Genomic DNA, 20,882 nt, shown 5'->3' on the forward strand with positions numbered 1-20,882 from the left:
CTTTAAAAAATAAATATGTAAATGTGTTTAAAACTTTTTAGTTGCTCTATGATTCTCTTTTGGTTTACTTATATTTTAAGGACATGCTTATGCACTGCATTTCCTACACAAAAAATGGTTTTCCCGTTGCTTTTTTCTGTATTATTCCACCTTTAAAGGACAAATGCTCTAACAGACAATCTTTTGCAGGTGTCCTATTTTTCTTGACTGTGACAAAAGCTGCTTTGGAGGTGTGTTTACAATGACTACAACTGCAGAGCGAAGGTTCATTAATCTCAGGAAACGTCTAGATCAACTGGGCTATCGGCAACCATTGGGAGTGGAGAGTTTACCTTTGGTGGAAAAGCTTTTTAGGTATTCAAAAGGAGATTCATTAAAAAAACATAGTAATCATATAGTGGTATTGTTTGATTTTTGACATATAAGGGAGAATGCTTAGTCTGAAGATTATTTTCCAGCAATGTTATTTCAGAGCTAACATTCAATTCCTGTATATGATGAAGTCAAATGGGTTTGCTTAAGTGATGTGAACATCTTAAGATTTCATTTAATTCAGTAGAATTGTTTCTAAGGATCTATGGTCTAGGAAAATTCAACTTTTCTAACCTCATAAGAGAGCCAAGAATAGTCACTTTTGATATGTGCTTAAAGGACACACTCTTGTAACTGATTGTATAAAAAAATAATCCCTGTTGTCTGTACTGTGACTTAAAATAAAACATTCACAGCTCTGTTTTTTATTATCATCTCATTTGGAGAAATTTAAATTTGCCATCTCTGCAGTTTTTACAGGACATGTAAGAGAAGAAAAATAAATTTTCAGGTGACCTTCTTAATATAGCTGCCATTTCATGGCTTTGATGTGATTACGAACGTAGTAATTTCCATAGTAATCCAGTTATATTTGGCTAAACATGCAAATGTAGGTATTCTGCTTCTGTTGCTCTCTAGCATCTAATACAGATGGAAGAACCACAGGTGGGCAGATGTGGAGTAATCTGCCTTCAACATTAAGTCTCATTTTGGTGTCTTAACAGATAGGTTTAATCTCTCAATCACTGACTTTGATATTATTTTCACAAAAATGTTTATATCCCCTTACCACTAATCTCTCTTATGGAGCTTCTGATCTCCATGTAAGTACTAGTAACCTTCTGGCCTTTTTAATTCTTTACTTCAAGTTTCTTCCATGGTAAGTAGTGCTACAACTTATGTAGTACTTGGAGGAAAAAATCATCGTGCCAATTTTTGAATATCTTACTTTATGTAGAAAAGAGTTTATTGTATTATCAGATGTAAACTCCTGATATGCTTTCTAAATATCTTTATTTTTTATATTTGCCCTGTCCTTTCCTATTTACTTTTTATTAAGTGAATGATTTCTGTCTTTCAGTTTTTCTTACATGAATGTTCTCTTTGCCTTTCTTTGAACCCATTTGTTATACAGTTAACATGGTCTCAGGGAAAGGGTTTTGTTTCTCAGGTCATAATAAATATTTGCATCTGCAGTGTAAAGGCTGATAACATTTCTAACATGTCTGATGCTCCTTTATTCTAGTGACCTAGTTCATACAACTGAGAGCTTGCGCAGTGCAAAGTTATCTGCTGGAAAAACTGAAAAAGAATGCAGCAATTACGATGCTATTTTGGAACCTTATAAAACAGAGAATGCTAAACTTACCAGGGAAAATAATGAACTACATTTAGAAATATTAAAACTGAAAGAGCAATGTGATCATCATGTTAAAGGTAATATAAAAATTATGATACATTTTTTTTTTAATCCTTCTGTGCCAAAAAAAAAAATTGCGTCCGAATCCTTGATCCAGAGATTCATTTATCTGTACTTATAAGTGAGTGTGAGTGGTCAGTGACTTTGGTGCCTTTAATGAATTAAGGCTCATGCACAGGCATTTCTTTTGTAGTTAAAAAGCTTCTGAGGACCTGCAAATCACTGTTTTAATCAAACATGAAAATGTTAGAACTTTTTAACATATATTTTCATACCTTGAAATGCTACTTTTTAATTTAAAATTAAATACTGCTGTTAAATATGCCTTATAAAACAAAGGGGTTTTATTTGTATAACATGGATAAATATATATTTTTGTGTGTTTGTGTATATATATACACATATGTATGTGTATTTGAAGATTTCATGTTATGGAAAAAGAATATAGGATTCTCTTTATGCCTATTTTGGTGCTCCTAGGAGAAATAATAATGAATAAGAAAAATAATATTGCTTTTTCTCTCCCTTGAAGATTTGAAAGCCTCCTTAAGGAGGGTTGAACGTGAAACAGCTGACTTGAAATTTCTGAATAACCAATACATACATAAAACTAAAATGTTGGAAAAAGAGAACAAAGCCAAGACTGAAAAAATTCAGCAGCTTCAGGAGAAGAATCTGCAAGCAGTGGTACAAACACCTGGTAAGTGTAAATAATCACAGATATTTTAACTTTTCTCTTGGCTCTTTTTGGCTCTTCAGAACATAATCCTTTTTTTTCCTCTAGAAAGAGAAGTTACTACAGTGAAATAACTATCCAATAGAATAAACCTTTTGAAAGTTTTGGCTCTGAATTCAGTCGTTTTCTTTGTATGGAAGAAGTTTCATTAGCACATCACTTGTTAAGGACAAATTTCAATACAAACTTAGATTCAATAGAAGACTTAAGTTAAAATGTGACTGGAAAGCACTGTTAATCAACAGCTATTTTTATTTTTTTAATGCTGCACCTAATTTAGTCAGAAGCATTGTGTTTGACACTTCAGTCTTTTTGACAGCTAATTAATGTGTAAGTGACTAATTAAGATTTTTGTAACAAAGATCTAAAAGTAGCAAGACGCAAAATATGTCTACAAACAAATATTCCAACCCTCTGAAAGCTTACAGTATTTAAAGGGTCTTTTGATAACTTAAAATGTTCTGGATGTTACTTTCAGGTTAATTTCTTTCTCCAGGGTTTCCTTTTTCTTCTTTTTTTTTTTTTCCCAAGCTAAGGGAAATAGTGAGAAGTATTTTGTGAAATTTTCTTTTCTTTCCAAGTCATTGAATTACCGATGTATTTTTGGCATCTAAGGGAAATTAATAGGTAGTTAGGTGAAATTAAAATTCCTCTCTATTTTTCCACACCTTTCTGCATTTCATGTCCTTCGCTTCAAAGATGCCATGTTACACTTTTGTCTGTCTTTCTGCATACTTGCCACTTGGTCACCAGTCTTCTGGGATTTTTCTATACTACATCATCAAATATTGTATGTTCTTATTTAATCGTGTGATGAAGAGTAATTGTTCCCTCTGGAAGTAATACTATGTTTTGCTTTGTTTTTAATATAATGTTACCATGCAAGCAAATAACCTACTGTACTTGATATGCTTATGATATTCATTCACTGAATTGACAATAGGATAGAAAGAAAAAAAAAACATTACTAAACAATGCAGAGGTTAGTCCAGTCATAAAATAGTTCTTAAATGCGAAAACAAAATGTCTTTTGTGATGTTTTAATTTAGCTTTTTTAGTAAGGTGAATCACTAACAGATTCAACAAATTTGAACTGTAGAATATTTAGGGTCTTAAACACTGGGGAAAATTACGTATACTGATCTTTGCATGTTTCCTTATTATAAAACTGAACTTTGACAAAGCAGATACTAACCTGCAAGAATGGCGTTGTCTACAATGTACAAATTTTATCAACTTATTACAGTAAGATTAAAATGGTGAAAAGTGTCAGTTCAGAAGCAGTGGAATAAATAGGAAATTTCATTTTGTATTAAAGAAGATGACTCCCTTGCTTTAACTCCAAGTAACAGACCTTTGGGTTTGGGCTTTTAGGTGGCAGAAAAAGAAGCATTCCCTTCAGGCGTCAACGCATGCAGATAGACCAGCCTGTCCCTCCATCAGGTGTTAGTGCCTATCCAGTTCCTCAGCCAGAGGACCCTTATATCGCAGACCTTCTTCAGGTGGCTGATAATCGGTAATCTAAAGAACTTCTAAATTTTGAAATATAGGTGTTAAATATCTGCAGTGATTTTTTCCAACCCCCGCTCTCCTTCTGCCTTTCAAATTTGCCTCAAACAAGATGGTATTTCATGATGTTTTAAGAGCACTATAGTTCTTAAATAGGATTTTGCTTAGTGATTGACAGTGCTGCCTGTGACAAAGTTGCAATGGATATTTAATAAGCTGCTTATTAAAGGATTTCTCTTAAGATTTCTATACTGGTTTTACTGTTATACCTAATTTTAGATTGGGTATTCTGGAAAAAAAGCAAGGTATAATATTTTGCATAGGAGTAAACTGATTTTTTCTATTTATTTTGGAAGATTAAAATATTCTTGATTTTTGTAGTACTATTTTTGACTTGGGAACCTGTATTATGAAAGGTTCAGGTCAATTTTTTTTTTCTTATTTAGAATATATCTGTAGAGAGTTTACATGGCAAGGTGTCGGCAGCGGGGGGACTGCAGAGGTGACCTCTCTGAGAAGAGACCCATGGCTACCCTGTGCTGGACACAGCCAGTTCCACCTGGCTTCAAAACAGACCCGCCATGGGTCACAGCTGAGCCCATCAGCCAAGCTGGTGGCTCCCCTGTGAAAATGTATTTAAGAAAGGGTAAAAAACAATGCTGCACAGCAGCAGTGAGAGGGAGGAGTAAGAAAAATATGAGAGAAACAACCCTGCAGACACCAAGGTCAGTGAAGAAGGAGGGGAAGGAGGTGCTTCAGGCACTGGAGCAGAGATTCCCCTGCAGCCTGTGGTGAAGACCATGGTGATGCAGGTTGTCTGTGCAGCCTGGGGAGAGCACCACATCAGAGCAGATATCCACACTGCAGCCCATGGAGGACCATGTCGGAGCAGATATCCATGCTGCAGCCCATGGAGGACCCCATGCTGGAGCAAGTGGATATGCCCTGAAGGAAGCTGCAGCCCATGGAGCAGGCTCCTGGCAGGAACTGCAGCTCGTGGAGAGGAGCCCATGCAGGAGCAGGTTTTCTGGCAGGAGCTGTGGCCCGTGAGGAACCCACACTGGAGCAGTCTGTTCCTGAAGGACTGTACCGCATGGAGATGACCCATGCTGGAGCAGTTCCTGAAGGACCGTATCCCGTGGGACGGACCCCATGCTTGAACAGGGGAACAGCGTGAGGAGGAAGGAGCAGCAAAGCCAAAGTGTTACGAAGTGTTATGAACTGACTGCAGCTCCCATTCCCCATCCCTGCTGCACCACTTGGGGTGTAGGGGGGAGGTATAAGAGTCAAAAGTGAAGCAGTTAAGTTGAGCTTGGAAAAAAGCAGAGGGTAGGAGGAAGGTGGTTTTAGTTTGTCTTTGTTTCTCACCATCTTACTCAATTTTTAATTGACAATAAATTAAATTAATCTTCCCCAAGTCGAGTCTGTGTTGCTCATGACAGTAATTGGTAAATGATCTCCCTGTCTTTATCTTGACCCATGAGCCTTTTCATCTTATTTTCTCCCCCATCCTGTTGAGGAGGGGAGTAAGAGAGCAGCTGGCTGGGGGTCTGAGAGCCAGCCAAGGTCAACCCACTACAATATCTCAAACAACGGCTTCTTCATTAATACTTTGCATGAACACAGCTATTTTTTTGTGAAATATTTACATTCAGGAGCAAAGAGAAAATACTAATATTGCATCATTGTGTACATACGATTCTTCCATGAATCCACATAAATAATATATTGCTACATTTCAGAATTCATGAACTTCAGTCAGAAGTAACAGAGCTACAGGAAAAACTGGAGATATCTGAACGTGGAATGAAAAATTATAGTAAACAGGTATGTTTACAGATTATTTTTTTTTAATTATTATTTGGCTGTAGCAGCCATTGCAATGGCCTTGATTATAATTTGTGTTTTAATCTCATTGGGAAAGCATTGTAGGGCTTGTGAAATACAATTATTCTAACTTGCCTACATTGCACTATTTCTCTCCCCTGCTTTTGGAGACAGCAGCAATGATAATAAAATACTTGCCCACTGCTTTTGCTGATACCTTTTGTGTATTACAATTACATTAAATAAGCTAAACTTGATGATCATAAGTAGAATTTGTGTATGTCTAGGGGTTTTTAGTGCAGAAGCATTAACTGGTCCAAAATAGTAATTTGATCTACAGATATCTTAGGATAATTTTTTTCACTGTTTGGACTGGTTATATTTTTTTAATTTTTAATTATTGAAAGTTAATTTATGAACAACAGATTTTACAATATTTTAATTAGAGTGCATTGATAAGATATTGTCTTGGTTTCGGCTGGGACAGAGTTAACTCTCTTCTTAGTAGCTGGTACAGTGCTGGGTTTTGGATTTAGTGTGAGAATAATGTTGATAACTCTGATGTTTTAGTTGTTGCCAAGTAGTGCTTATCTTAAGCCAAGGCCTTTTCAGTTTCCCATGCTCTGCCAGCAAGCAGGTGTGCAAGAAGCTGGGAGGGAGCATAGCCGGGGCAGCTGACCTGAACTAGCCAAAGGGGTATTCCATACCGTGGAACGTCATGCCCAGTATATAAACAGGGGGGAGTTGGCTGGGAGGGGCAGATTGCGGCTCTGGCATCGGTCAGCAGGTGGTGAGCAATTGCATTGTGCATCACTTGTCTTTTCTTGGGTGTTATTTTTTTTGTTGTTGTTGTATTCCTTTTCATTACAATTATTATTATTAGTTAGTAGTGTATTTTATTTTACTTATTAAACTGTTCTTATCTCAACCCACGAGTTTTACCTTTTTTCCTTTCTTCCTCCCCACCCCACTGGGAGGGGGGAGGGGGAAGCGGCTGCGTGGTGCTTAGTTGCTGGCTGGGGTTAAACCACGACAGATATATATAATATTTAAGTGAGGGAATTGCATCAATTGTTCATACGTTGTTATATCTTTCAATATCTGGGGATTAGTGGACACTATCCTCTTTTTTTTCTTCACATCTTGGTTTTCCTCTTGCAGTATTCCCTGGTTTTCAGTGACTGAAATAGTCACTGAATTAGCTGATTTAAAAGCTTCTTCCCTAAATTTAAATGCTAGTCTCAGATGGTTAATTTGCAACATTCATTAACTTCACTTTAAATGAAAATTTTTGATTTCTCTTCAAGAAAATAATCTAGTAGGAATTGTCAGGGTTTCTTTCCACAAATTCTATTTGATTCATTTATTTTTCTTTCAAAGAAATAACTTTTTTCAGAAAAATTCAGAATTTAAAAAAAGGATATTAAAGATAAAAATTGCATTATTAGGTGCATATCTTTTTTACTGAATGTTACATAGGTGTTTATTTGAACAAAGGTTCTATTAAATGGTATAGAAGATACCAAAGAACTTTTTTTTTTCCCCCCCCTTCAAAGGTTGAGCTAAGAGACAAAGAAATAGAGCGCCTAGTGCTAGCATTGGATGGTGGGCGTTCTCATGAGGTTCTCTCTCTGGAATCGAGAAGTAAAAGTAATGAGAAGCTTATCGCCCATTTGAATTTGCAGGTAATGGATTTATTACTGTTGTTTAGTCAAAACTAAAAATACTAGCAATCTAAAAAACAACACAAAACTTCTAGCTCTTTAAAAAAAAATCACTATTAGATATAAAATCAATCAATTTAACTTGCTTTGCTTTTTAGGTGGCAGTGTTTCTTGTGTAAGGAAATTTCATTTCTTGTTTTAAAAGTCTATTAGAATGGTTTGATAAAGAATTCTATGAGCTCACATCTGTACATAGTAATGTTAATCTGAGAGTATTCAGAAAATTTCTGTATGATACACTGTTTTCACCAAGTCTGAAAATACTTATTTTAACTTTTTTTTCTGATTTTTTTTGGTACATACCATTTATGTTTTAGGAGCTAACAATGGTATATGTACTTATGATAAGGAGTAGTCCTGCAGATAATCTCATCAGATAGTGGGGAATCTTCCTCATTGAATTCAAATGGTCCCCACCTTTACTCCAACATAGACTTGCAAGGAAAGGATAAGTTTAGGATAAAGATGTTTGTGTTTACTGTGCATATTAGCATGCATTCAATATTGGTCTCAGAATGAAGATTTTAAAAAAAAAAATACAAGACAGGCTGGAGTACAGATCAAGTGAAGCCCATCTCTGGATTTATACCATCAATTCTCTGTTTTTCCGAGTTAGACATTTTGTATACTGATTGTGCCCAATGTACAGTGGCAAGAGAGCCACGTTGCAGAGTTTATTAGCTTAGGTTCAGTGCTGCAAAAATACAGAATGAGCTATGCAGTACAGCTGCGTTCAGTGATCCTGAATTAGTAAGTCATGCTGAAGACAAATTGATTGTACAGAGAGTGAGCCCAGAGCTGCATAAGCTGGTTTTGGGCCATCAAGACTATTTGTTCAGGCTCAGTGCCAATATACCACTTTTATTCTCTGACAGTAAATGGATGGATATCTCTATGTAGTCGTATTGATGGCTATGAGAAGGCTCAGACTTTCTTCTGTGTCTACAGTAATACTTCTCTCTGGAGTTTTGAGGAAAGTTGTGTGGAGATGGAAGTGGAGCACTCTTGAATCTTTCAAGATACTCCAGGCTCCAATTTTCCTGGGTAGTGTAACTTATTGTGTATATTTTTTATTCCTGCTCTACATCCCTGCCTCTCTTCCCTTTACTCTCAGGGAAAGGTATGCTGGGAAAAACAATGTCTGTAGAGCAGGACTTCGGAGGATGTTGTGTTTAAGGTGCTGAGATATGTTGGGAGCAAGATAGGTTTTGGGAATCTGATCTGTAAAGCTTCACTTTCATGAAGGAGTAACAGTGAGACTAAGCCTAGCAAATATAATACAAAGGTGGAGAGAAGAATGTGTCCTCATATCTTGTGAAATTTAGGGAAACTCTGAGTACACTGGGTCTACTGGACTGATGCCCATGACAGGTTTCTATACAGATCTCTGCTTTTCAGTACTTTGTTTTTAGAATAAACCTCAGGTTTTGGAGAGTAGATAAAGAACAGTGTAGTAATGAAGTCCTTCACTTCGCACCTTTGCAAAATCATATTTTTTTCATGTTGATAAGCATTAAGTTCTAAAAATAGAAAATCTTACCATTTTTAACAGGATGTCCCTTTTTTTACTATGGATATAGAGATACTATATTTCAGAAGACTGGGAGGAACTTTTGCTACCTAGTTTAACAATACATATTAACATTTTAATGAAAAATATCTTTCAGGTTGAATATCTTCAGCAAACGAACAAAGAACTTGAAAATCGCATTCAAGACCTCTTGGACACTAAACAAAATGTGACTAGTGAGGTAGTGCATTTAAGCAATAAAAATGAAGAACTATGTCAAGAACTGAATGAAATAGACCACTTGGCACAGCAGTTGGAAAGACACAAGGAAATTGTGCTCGAGACTGCAGATAAGGAAATAGGAGAAGCAAAGGTAATCGCTAACGTGTTACAGTGTGAAGGATCTGCTCAGCTCTTAGATGGCTTTATATCTTTTAATTGCAACAAATGACCTATTGGCTTGTAAAGGAATATTAAAATTATATTTTTTCCAATTTACTTAATATTATACAGAATTTCTCACTAAAAGATGATTAATCACAGCAATTTTGTCTCTCTACTGTATTAGGTGAGATGAGTTTAGTTAAAAGGCAATCTGTCTTCCTTCTGTTAGCTTAGTATGAAGTAAAATTCTGAGATACTTAAAACTATTGATAGGTAATAGATATTTGCAACAGTGATGCCTGTGTTTGGAGGGTTTTCTTCTCTGAGGAGTCATGCAATGATTTATTTAATTGTTGTGCTCCAAAAGAGCATGGGTGTGTGTATGTCCTGGTTTCAGCGGGGATAGAGTTAATCGTTGTCTTAGTAGCTGGTACAGTGTGTTTTGGATTTAGTGTGAGAATAATGTCGATAACACACTGATGTTTTAGTTGTTGCTAAGTAGTGCTTATCCTAAGTTAAGGATTTTTCAGTTTCCCATGCTCTGCCAGCAAGCAGGTGTGCAAGAAGCTGGGAGGGAGCATAGCCGGGGCAGCTGACCTGAACTAGCCAAAGGGATATTCCATACCATAGAACGTCATGCCCAGTATATAAACTGAGGGGAGCTGGCCGGGAGGGGCGGATCGCTGCTTGGGCATCGGTCAGCAGGTGGTGAGCAATTGCATTGTGGATCACTGGTGGTTTGGGGTTTTTTTTCCCCCTTGGGTTTTATTTCTTCTTTTTTTTAATATTCTTTTTTGTTACAATTATCATTATTATATTTCATTATTATTATATTTTATTATTATTGTTAGTATTATAGTTTATTTTACTTTAGTTATTAAACTGTTCTTATCTCAACCCACGAGTTTTACCTTTTTTTCCCCAGTTCTCCTCCCCATCCCACTGGGAGTGGGGAGGAGTGAGTGAGCGCCTGCGTGGTGCTTAGTTGCTGGCTGGGATTAAACCGTGACAGTATGCCACAAATTTTTTGTGCTTTCAGTTCATAGGAGTGTTACTACTTAAAATTTGGCAGATGACAAGGAACTAATTATACTTTATTTCTTACAAAAATAGTCTATTTCCTTAATTTTTTTGTAACAAAGGAATTGTCATTTTGAATATGTAACTTCTAACATATAGGTTAATTTTCGTTGATAGAAAGAAATTGAAAGAAAACACAGTGAAATACAGGATCTTGAAGAAACAATAACAAGGCTTAAATCAGTAAGTAAAAATACTTTCAGTTGTTGTTGTAGCATTTTTATCATACTGTCATTCACATGAATCTTTCATTTATTATAAAAATTAACAATTTAACAATTAACAAGAGAACTTTAGTAGTACCCCAAAACTCTATTGTAATAAATTACTAATTAATAAATGAAAGAGCTAAAGAAGCTTCATCATATTGCTGCAAAAATAAACGGAAAGAAACCTCTGTAGACAGTATGGTTGACTATGTCCTTATTGTACATTTCCGTATTTCTGCTGTCTGAAGTTGTAATTTCCAAGACATAATCATTTTTACCACAAATGAGTTATGACATGCTAGAGGATTTTCTTCATTTAGAAACTACTTTGTCTCTTAATCAGCATGTGAATAATTATGCAATACTTGGCTCACTCAGAAATAAAGCATAGTAGCCCAGATGAAAAACATCAGTATTATCAATTCCTTGAAGACCAAACTCTTTCCAGCATATAGCAAGTTGTGAGTTGAGTGAGCAAGTTGAGTACAGTGTTTTGTTTTAGTATTTCTAGTGAACTTGAAAATACAAAAATATTTCATTTTCAGGGCACCAGATTATAGCAAAGACATGCCAAATAGCATTTGATTAGCTGCAGGGTTGGGTTGACTGAGATACTGTATTGTGATGTACTTTAACACCAACAGTGTTACTAAATGCCATTAAAAATTATTTCTTGCTTTAGTTTTTACTTTTTTCCATGTTTGTATCCCACTATCCTTCTGGTTGGTTTCTTGAATTAAACAAGAGTTAATTTTGCTTGTTTTGTTACTGATTGCAAACCATGTCAAAAGTAATGCTTACTCTGATGTAATAAAAAGTACTATAAAAACAATGATGGCCTTTAACAAATGTCAAAGCATAAAACATCCAGGTTAAACAGAAGTAAACAGTGTTGAATATTAGAAGTTTAACAAATTGTTAAATAATTTTTTCCAAATGTGTCTATTGGCACTTCTAATTTTTGTAATAATACTTGTTACTTCAGGAGTTGTGCTCATGTCGTAGGGAGAACGAGAGACTGAGTGAAGAACTCTTTGGAAAAGTGGATGATAAAAAGAATCTTGAACTGTTGTTAAACCAGCTTGAACAAGAGAAACAAAGGCTGACAGAAAAAACAGACAACTTAGAAATAAAAGGTAAAGCATCAAATATAGATTCCTGTAAATTATCTTCCTATAATTTTTTTAAATAGAAAACCTTACCTAGTTAAGATACAGTTAATACTAAAAGACTTGATATATGTAAATTAAAAGAAGAGTGTAGGTCTTTGGTCAGAATTGAAGTGAAAACTTTTCTCATGGAAACATGTTTCCGTTCTGTACGTGAGAAGTGAAAGTTGAGCTTTTTACTGTGATCCCACAGGACATCCTAATACTAATACTATGGCAGTTTCATACAAAATAATTTCTTTTGTCCGAAACGGTTTTTGTTCTCTGTCTTTCTGCGTGAGTGAATTCAGACTGTGTTTCTTGAGAGCTTTATCCAGTTGGATCTTGAAAACCTCCAGGGATGGAGATTCCACAGTATCTCTAAGCAACCCATTCCGATATTTGTTTATCCTCAGAGTAAAAAAATTTTTCCCTGTATTGCTTGTAATTGCCTGTAGCAGTTAATCACCATTGTTCCTTGTTTACCTACCGTGCACCTCTGAAGAAACTGGCTCCATGTTATCTATAACCCTGTCTTGGTATTGTCAGTCTGCTCTTGGGTCCTCAGCTCTTCTACAGGCCAGTTCCCTCAGCCATTCCCCACAGGACAAGTATTCTGCTCCCTCACCAGCTTGGAGGGCCTCCCTTGGACTCACTCAAGTTTATCAATATCTTTCTTGTACTAGGGGGGACAAAACTGAACACAGTATTGTAAATGCGATCTAATGAGTGCTAAGTAAAGGGGAATAATCACATCCCTCAGTCTGTGTCTCCGTTGATACAGCCCAATATGCTGTTAGGCCTCTGTTGGTTCCAAAGCATGCCACTCACTCATGTTTAGCCTACTGTCAGGCAGGACTCCTACATCCTTTTCAGCAGATTTGCTGCCCAGACGATTGCTGGGAGTTAGTCCATCCCAAATGCAAATGTCTTTGTGGAAATTCATGAGGTTCCTATACAGTTGTTCTTATTTCTTTTTCTGCAGAACGAGAACTTGTCCTAGAAATAGAAAGAATGAGATTAGAATATGGTATAGCCCTAGGAGACAAATCTCCATCTCGTCTAGATGCATTTGTAAAGACTTTAGAAGACGACAGAGATTATTATAAGCGAGAATTAGAATATCTTCAGAAAATGATAAAACGAAGGCCTAGCCCAAGCCGTAGGACTCCAGAGAAGGTAAAGTTCCTGCTATCAAGACAAGCTGAAAAAATAATGGAAATACCGTAGAACCATTTAAGGAACTATCAAATATATTTTCAAATTCAGTAGCAGTAAAGGACTGTAGTAGTTTTTTAAATTACATTCTTAACATAAAAAATTAACTGAGAGAAACTCCAGGGAACTGCAATTTTATTTTCCTATTCACATTTTACAGTAACATATTGATTAATTATTGATCAGTTTGAAATAAATAGAACTAGATGATAAACAGAAAAAGGTTGAAATCTTATTGTCAGCTGTTTTGCTTTTTCTCCTTAACAGTTAGTTCTTATTGTTTAAATTATACCACCAATGCCAGACTACTTCTTGCAATTAAAATTTATTATGTATGTATTTTTCAGGTATTACTAATAGTGTGAGTTCTTTCTTTTTTTTTATTAATTATCCAAATATTTTAATGAGTATATTTTAACATAAATTTTATTAATCACTTTGCAGAGTGAAGATCTTAGATTGATCACCAGAGAAAGAGATGAGCTACAGTCCATGTTAGACAGATTTGAAAAACACATGATAGAAATTCAATCCAATGTCAAGTTATTGACTGCAGAAAGAGATAGATTAAATGTTCTTTATGAGCAGGTAAGAAGAGATTGTTTATAATTGGCATTGCAATAACTGATTCACACTTGTACTGTTGCTTATTTAAAATTAAAAAACTTCTCTCTGTAAAAGAACTTGAGGAGTATAGACCTACTAGAATACAACCAAGAATAATAAAATATATACCTATTCTTATTAGTTGTTAATAAAATTATATATTCCAAAGTTAGTGTATTAACTTCAAAGCCATTACAACTTACTGTACTGGCATTTGGAAATGAGAAAGATCAGGGGAAAAAAAAAATCAATAGAATGCATGAGAAGGCTGGGTAAGGATACAGGCTAGAAAGCAAGGAAGAAGTAGTAGTTAACTGATAAGAAAACAGAGTGAAGTTAGGCTATACTTGGAACAGTAAAAGGATGATGAGTATGTTGGCAGCATAAGTTGTCATGCCACTGCGTGATTTAGGGAATATGTTTTAGTTATCTAGGGAAAAATAAGGCTATAATTGCAATTGTATTAATTGCAATCCACGTATGCTAACAGACGATAATCTTTTAAAGTCTCAGGGTGAATTGAACAGGATGAGAAGAGAAGCAAAACATAGTTTAGTTTCTCAAAGTCACATGGAAGAAGAAAGAGACATTGCACTGACTGACTTTAGAAGACTAATGGCAGAAAAAGAAAGCCTCAGAGAAAAAATAAAGGTGAGCTTTTATAGCTTCATTGTTTACAGTGAGGTGGCACATAGAGAAGGCTTGTACAATAATGCTGTGTTTGTGTCTGGCTGTCTGTCAGTTCCCCTCTTCAATAACTTTTGAACTTACCTGATTTCAAACTCCCTTGAGAGAGCTCAATGAATTGTCTGAATTATCCTTGTAAACTCAGTTCCTATGTGCAGATAGGGGGAGAGGAACATGCTTGAAGTGTCTGAGGGCAAGCATGGCATCATCTTGTGTGAAGAACCTCAATAGGAAGCCCCAACCACAGAATGTTTTTGTGTGTATGCACTACTTGGAAGATGCTTATGTGTCACATATGGTTCTTACCCCACAAACTGGGGACTTTATGAACTTTTTCATATTAACTAATCTTTAGTTATTGTTGCATTTTGTAGCAGAGTATATTTTAAATGGCATATAACTGAACCATCAAACATAAATTCATAACAATCCAAGATTCATTGTTTTTAACCTTAAAAAAAAATTTGTTAATGCAATAATTGTCCTGTTACTCTGACCTTTTGATGTCTGGTATTAATGTGCATTAACGTCTTATTTGGTTGTAGTCAAGAGCATATGATTTCAGGGGGGTTTCTCTGACTTCTTTATTTGGTCATGTATTGGGTTTGCATGGCAAGGTTTTGGTAGTGGGGGGCTACAGAGGTGGCTTCTGTGAGAAGCTGCTAGAAGCTTCCCCTGTGTCCGACAGAGCCAATGCCAGCCGGCTCCAAGACAGACCCGCTGCTGGCCAAGGCCGAGCCCATCAGCAATGGTGGTAGTGCCTCTGGTATAACATATTTAAGAAGGGGAAAAAAACCTGCTGCGCAACAGCAATTGCAGCCGGAGAGAGGAGTGAGAATATGTGAGAGAAACAACTCTGCAGACACCAAGGCCAGTGAAGAAGGAGGAGGAGGAGGTGCTCCAGGCACCAGAGCAGAGATTCCCCTGCAGCCCATGGTGAAGACCATGGTGAGGCAGGCTGTCCCCCTGCAGCCCATGGAGGTCCACGGTGGAGCAGATATCCACCTGCAGCCCGTGGAGGACCCCACGCCGGAGCAGGTGGATGCCCAAAGGAGGCTGTGACCCTGTGGGAGGCCCACACTGGAGCAGGCTCCTGGCAGGACCTGTGGAGAGAGAAGCCCACGCTGGAGCAGGTTTGCTGGCAGGACTTGTGACCCTGTGGGGGACCCACACTGTTCCTGAAGGACTGCACCCCGTGGAAGGGACCCACGCTGGAGCAGTTCGTGAAGAACTGTAGCCCGTGGGAAGGACTCACATTGGAGAAGTCATGGAGGACTGTCTCCCATGGGAGGGACCCCATGCTGGAGCAGGGGAAGAGTGTGAGGAGTCCTCCCCCTGAGGAGGAAGGAGTGGCAGAGACAATGTGTGATGAACTGACCGCAACCCCCGTTCCCCATCCCCCTGCACCGCTGTGAGGGAGGAGGTAGAGAAAATCAGGAGTAAAGTGAAGCCCGGGAAGAAGGGGGGTGTGGGGGGAAGGTGTTTTTAAGGTTTGGTTTTATTTCTCATTATCCTACTCTGATTTGACTGGTAATCAATTAATTTGTTTTCCCAAGTCGAGTCAGTTTTGCCCATGGCGGTAATTGGTGAGTGATCTCCCTGTCCTTATCTCGACCCACGAGCCTTTCGTTATATTTTTCTCTCCCCTGTCCAGCTTAGGAGGGGAGTGACAGAGCAGCTTTGGTGGGCACCTGGCATCCAGCCAGGGTCAACCCACATGAATATAATGTATATAGGTTTTTAAAACATCCTGAAAATTCAGAAATTTAAAATCGTATTAATGGACTGATCCAAAGACAACGTATGTCAAGATTGACTGTACGATGAATGTTTCCATAGTTTGATTTACTACCACAAAAACAGAAAACTGTAGTGTATCTGAATGCAGTGGCAGTAACTGACTTCTTTGCTTAACGTATGTGCATGCAGTGGAAGAGATGTGCTTCCAGCTGCACCCTTTCTTCTTGTAGGTGACTACCAACATTTTGTATGTGTGCCCCTTTGAAATATCTGCATAAAAACACTTATCTTGGGCATTTCTAGGAAGTTTGAGAGTTTGTTTAATAATTTCACTGTACTTATGCACAGAAGCCAGAGAACAGACAAATCATTTTGTCTGTAGAGAATGTAGAGCAATGTTTTCTGAAACATTAAGCTTAAATTTCTATGGTTAAATCTAAAAATGTGTATCTCATTACATGTAATTCTGTATTTCTATCTCAGATTCAGCAAGAAGCAGCTAACCTTGAAAAATCAAAGATGCAGCATGATATTTCAGAACTGGAGAATAATATTCAAGGAGTAAGTGCATTTTTAGGAAGTAAGCTTTTATTACTTCTAAAATAGGATCGACTTTTCAAGCAATTAAATTTGTTAGCTGTTTTCAACTTAAATCTATTCAAAAGCCAAGTTGTGATAGCTTTCTACAACAATAACATGTTTGGTTATTTTTTTTTTTAAATTGCAGTTTGAGATGGAAAGGTGTGAACTAAAGACTACAGTCTCTATCCTGAAAGAAAGAATAAACTCTTTGGAAAATGAGTTAAAAGTGAAGTCCAGTAAACTTGCCCAGACATCTGATGATTCTTCTCAATTTAAAGCTGAGATTTGCTCACTTCAGTAAGTCTAATACAAAATATGGTGGTCTTTCACAGATGCTAACATAATGTTGTTTGTTCTATGACTGTATAGCAGAGTTGAGTTCCTGGGAAAGACCATAAAATATTTTCAAAATCACTTGGTACTGTTTTTGTCTTAAGGAAAAGTAAACATGAGTAAGGAAAGTGCTGTGGTGGCTTTTCACAGCAAGGTCCTCCTGGACTTATTTGGTGACCAGATATACTGATAATTTTTATTGCTAATTGTGAATGAAAATTCTCTCCTCTTTCTAGAATTGTTTCTTCTAACAACCATGTTCTCTGCTTATGAATGTAGTAGAACATAAAATTTTTAAAAGGATTTCCAAATGCTGTTTGTTAAAAGGAAGACAGATGCCTTTGCAAACTGCAGCAGTAGGACCAAATTGTGCCAGTTTTACAGAGTTGTCAGTAATACTGAAAATTCTATGCCAAGCATTAGGCATTGATATTCCCCAATTGAGTGGTTCATGGAGAGTCATTCTGTAATGGCATTTGACTTGAGCTGTTTTTCTTGTGTCACTCTCTTTCGTATGCTAATACTGTCACACGCATACTACAGTGTTGAGAGTTGACATCTTACGATCCATAGACACAGTCTGTGGGGATTTGAACAACTTGCTCAGAAATGGAGGATGAAGTATACCCATGTGTTTTTAAGGCCTATTTAAACTTGCAGGATCATTGCTGCACTCCTTTAGAGTTGTTTTAGAAAGGAGCTCCCATCAGCTATCTAGATGTGATGGAACAAGAAGGCAGCTTAGAGAAAGTGGAAATAGAGTATTGAATAAATCTGGGCAGAAATTTGGCAATCTTGTATTTGGTTTAGGTGGAAATGAGAGCCTTTGATGTAAGAGATCACTACAGGGTAGGTAATGCTGTAGATGAGATCCCTTGGATGTTTTATGAGGGAAACCAGGGTCTGTGGCTCACACCCCGCACACGCACCCCCCCCGCACACCTGAACAGTACTGTACTGCACTGTATAACAGTACAATAGCAGAGTGGATAACTATGAAGAACTAAAGCTGAGAAGCAGGCCTTGGGAGTTCATCTAATGCTCCCAATTGCACAAAAAAGGCTGTTAGTAAAACAATTAGTATATTTTTGGTAAAATTGTGACAACATTCATAAAAGTGAAGTATCTTGTTAGGTTCCTTGTAATTCTAGTGGAAAGCACTGATATTGTAAGAAGGAGGAGACAAGGAGGAGTAGGGCTACAGTCATTTCAGCATTTGGTTCTACTTTGTGCATGGTGGCAGTTTGTTATAGTTGTTTTTGGCCACCACCACCCCCGTTTTTTTTTTTTTTCCCCCTCTAAAGTTTTACTCTATACTGAGTGAGAGCAATCTTTATCTGCAGACATGCTGTATTCCACATTGGTGTCTTTTTTTTTTTTTTTTTTTTTTTTTTTTTTTAAATGAAAAGCATCTCTAGCTTTTGTGGGATCCCACTTCAGAGGGATTTTAATTTCCTGACCTGTTTTGTAAATAATCCATTTAATTACTTTGGAGTTTCGTTTTGCATTTTTTTTCCCAGGTCACTGATATTTCTTGCTAAGCAAAACAACTATGTAGGTAGATGCTTTCGTATATCTTTCAGGCTCTGTATTTCTTAAAAGTAGGATCAGAACTGTAGCTGTCAATTTGGTTGCTGCTTAAAATGTGGTGTGGCTGATAATCACTGCTATGAGCTACATATCAGTATCTTTATAAAGCAAAGAGTCAAAAGACACAAGTAACAAGAGTTACATGATGAAGAGTAACAGAAATCTGAGGAAGTGAATGTTTCAGATTATCATGGTGGTTCCACCAAGGTTCCATTGCTCCATTTTGGAATGGTGTTGAGGTGGACTTGCTGCAGGGGTCCAGAGCAACCAAGTGGTGTTGGCCTCAGCAGTCCTTAATGGTCCCCTCTCTCCCAGAGGGATGGTTAGTAGGACACGACCCCGTCCTGCTGGTTGGTATGACATAACCCTATCATGAGGTTACACTGGAACTGTTCCAGCACTTCAGGCAACTTGAGCGCCATAAGTTGTTGACCCTGAATAGGTCTCAAACTTCTTTCAACTGTATACTGATTTTCCAGGCTCTTAAATGACCAACTCCAGAGGTCTGTTGAAGATTTACAGCACCGACTGTCCCTCAAAAAGGATGAACTGCAATCAGCTCAAGAAGAAATTGTAAAGCTAGAGGAGGAAATAGGTAATCACTTGTTATTTTTATGCTTATTTCCTGCTTTTAAAATAGAAAGTACTTATTCTTTTATTTATAGATAGGTTAAACCAGAGGAGCACTTCACAGGATGAAGCAGTCAATGTGCTTAGAAATACTATTACTCTTTTGGACAAAGAAAAGGACAGTCTTCAAGAAGTCGTAGATGAAAAAACAGAAAGAATTGCATGCTTAGATGACAACTTAGCTAACAAGGTATGTGCAGTAAAAGTACTACTTTGCAGTCCATCTGGGGATTTTTAAAGCAGTTATGTTTTAGGGAGACATTTTGCCTTGACAACAAAGCCTGTGCAGAGCTCTAGGCATCACATAAATGCTATATTTGGACATAGCCAATACAAAGAGTCATTTGCCAACTCAATAGCATTTTAATTATGATTGTTAGTGTATTCCCTAAACACTCCAAGAAAATAAAGAAGTATTTTTTGCATTTTGCACTTGGAGGTATTTATTGGGATATAAGGTTCTACCCTGAGGTGACAGAATCTACAGCTGACGTCCATCTTTTCATGACAAGACAGTCCTTTCTCGGTAAAGAAAAGAAGCTTGGAAATTTGAATGTGCAAAGATGCAATTACTTATTGGTGAAGGGTTAAAATAAAGGTTTAAATGTACAGTTCTTTAACTTGAAGTATCCTGTTATGTTGCAATATAATAATACCTAATACAATTTTGGCTTTTATTTTTGTAGGAAAAAACAATTACTCATTTACGTCTAACTCTCTCTGATCTGGAGTCCTCAACAGAGTAAGTAAAGACTAGGATGCCTTCTTCAGTGGTTTTATTTTATCTAGTGGTTTTAAAGTAGATGGCTATTTTAGTTATTTTGGTGAAATGGAGTTAATTCTGTTTAAGTCAAGTAAAGGAGCGTAGTGTGTTGAGAAGGATGTCCACAACTTTTGAAGAGACTTCCACTGCGATTATATTGCAGGCTGCTAAGATACTGTTAAGACAGCCATTAACAACTGTTTGTCTATATTTATTTTCCTAAATTGGTAACATTTCTTAATTCTCAGTTAAGAAGTAGCTTTTTAGTATTCTAAGTACTCCACTAGATATTGTTAGATTGACCCAAGTAAAACACAGAGCTGAATGCTTAATTATTGGCAAGCTAATTCTTCCAGCTTAAGCTGCCAGTACAGTCTTAATTAAAATATATTTATGTAGTTTTTAGCTGGGTTTCATCTGATCTTTCCTTCTTGCCTCTTATTAAGCATGACTTTTCAAACTATAGCTTTTTAAAAGAAAATATTGAAACACTAATATTTAAATATCTGAAGACCAGTGTAACTGAATATTTGGTACATTGATGCATGAAGTATCTGTGGCAAAAAACTAATGCAAAAGTTTACTTAAATTCATACATATTTACATTTCTACTTTTTTGTTTAATCTCTTCCTTACTCTTTTGATTGTTGTCTTTCAAGTGTAAGCTATCTATCTTCTTCCTTTATGGTTTATAAAATATGCAATGGCTGACATACCGTAGCCACTACCAAACACAGATAAACATAAGTATCTGTAATTGATGTTTGCGTAAGAAGATACATCTTACCAGATACATCTTCAAAGTTGAAGATTAATTCCATTTTATTTGTGCACATTGACATTTTACATCCTTAGCTTATGTTTATGTTTAGAC

The 20,882-nt window shown here is 36.8% G+C and overlaps 1 protein-coding gene across 1 annotated transcript in view; it reads left to right on the forward strand.

The window, feature by feature from the left end:
- Positions 1 to 241: 241 nt before the first annotated feature.
- Positions 242 to 20,882, forward strand: part of CEP135 (centrosomal protein 135) — a 36,518-nt gene continuing 15,877 nt past the window's right edge. Inside the window, exons 1-17 of the mRNA XM_050895946.1 lie at positions 242 to 354; positions 1,559 to 1,749; positions 2,265 to 2,432; positions 3,843 to 3,984; positions 5,720 to 5,804; positions 7,361 to 7,489; positions 9,196 to 9,411; positions 10,620 to 10,685; positions 11,697 to 11,847; positions 12,845 to 13,038; positions 13,522 to 13,665; positions 14,191 to 14,334; positions 16,594 to 16,671; positions 16,838 to 16,989; positions 19,095 to 19,210; positions 19,281 to 19,435; positions 19,932 to 19,987. Of these exons, the coding sequence (XP_050751903.1) occupies positions 242 to 354; positions 1,559 to 1,749; positions 2,265 to 2,432; positions 3,843 to 3,984; positions 5,720 to 5,804; positions 7,361 to 7,489; positions 9,196 to 9,411; positions 10,620 to 10,685; positions 11,697 to 11,847; positions 12,845 to 13,038; positions 13,522 to 13,665; positions 14,191 to 14,334; positions 16,594 to 16,671; positions 16,838 to 16,989; positions 19,095 to 19,210; positions 19,281 to 19,435; positions 19,932 to 19,987 (2,300 nt within the window). The remainder of the gene's footprint in view (positions 355 to 1,558; positions 1,750 to 2,264; positions 2,433 to 3,842; positions 3,985 to 5,719; positions 5,805 to 7,360; positions 7,490 to 9,195; positions 9,412 to 10,619; positions 10,686 to 11,696; positions 11,848 to 12,844; positions 13,039 to 13,521; positions 13,666 to 14,190; positions 14,335 to 16,593; positions 16,672 to 16,837; positions 16,990 to 19,094; positions 19,211 to 19,280; positions 19,436 to 19,931; positions 19,988 to 20,882) is intronic.

This window comes from Gymnogyps californianus, chromosome 4 (genome assembly GCF_018139145.2).
Source record: "Gymnogyps californianus isolate 813 chromosome 4, ASM1813914v2, whole genome shotgun sequence".
Taxonomy (NCBI): Eukaryota; Metazoa; Chordata; class Aves; order Accipitriformes; family Cathartidae; genus Gymnogyps; species Gymnogyps californianus.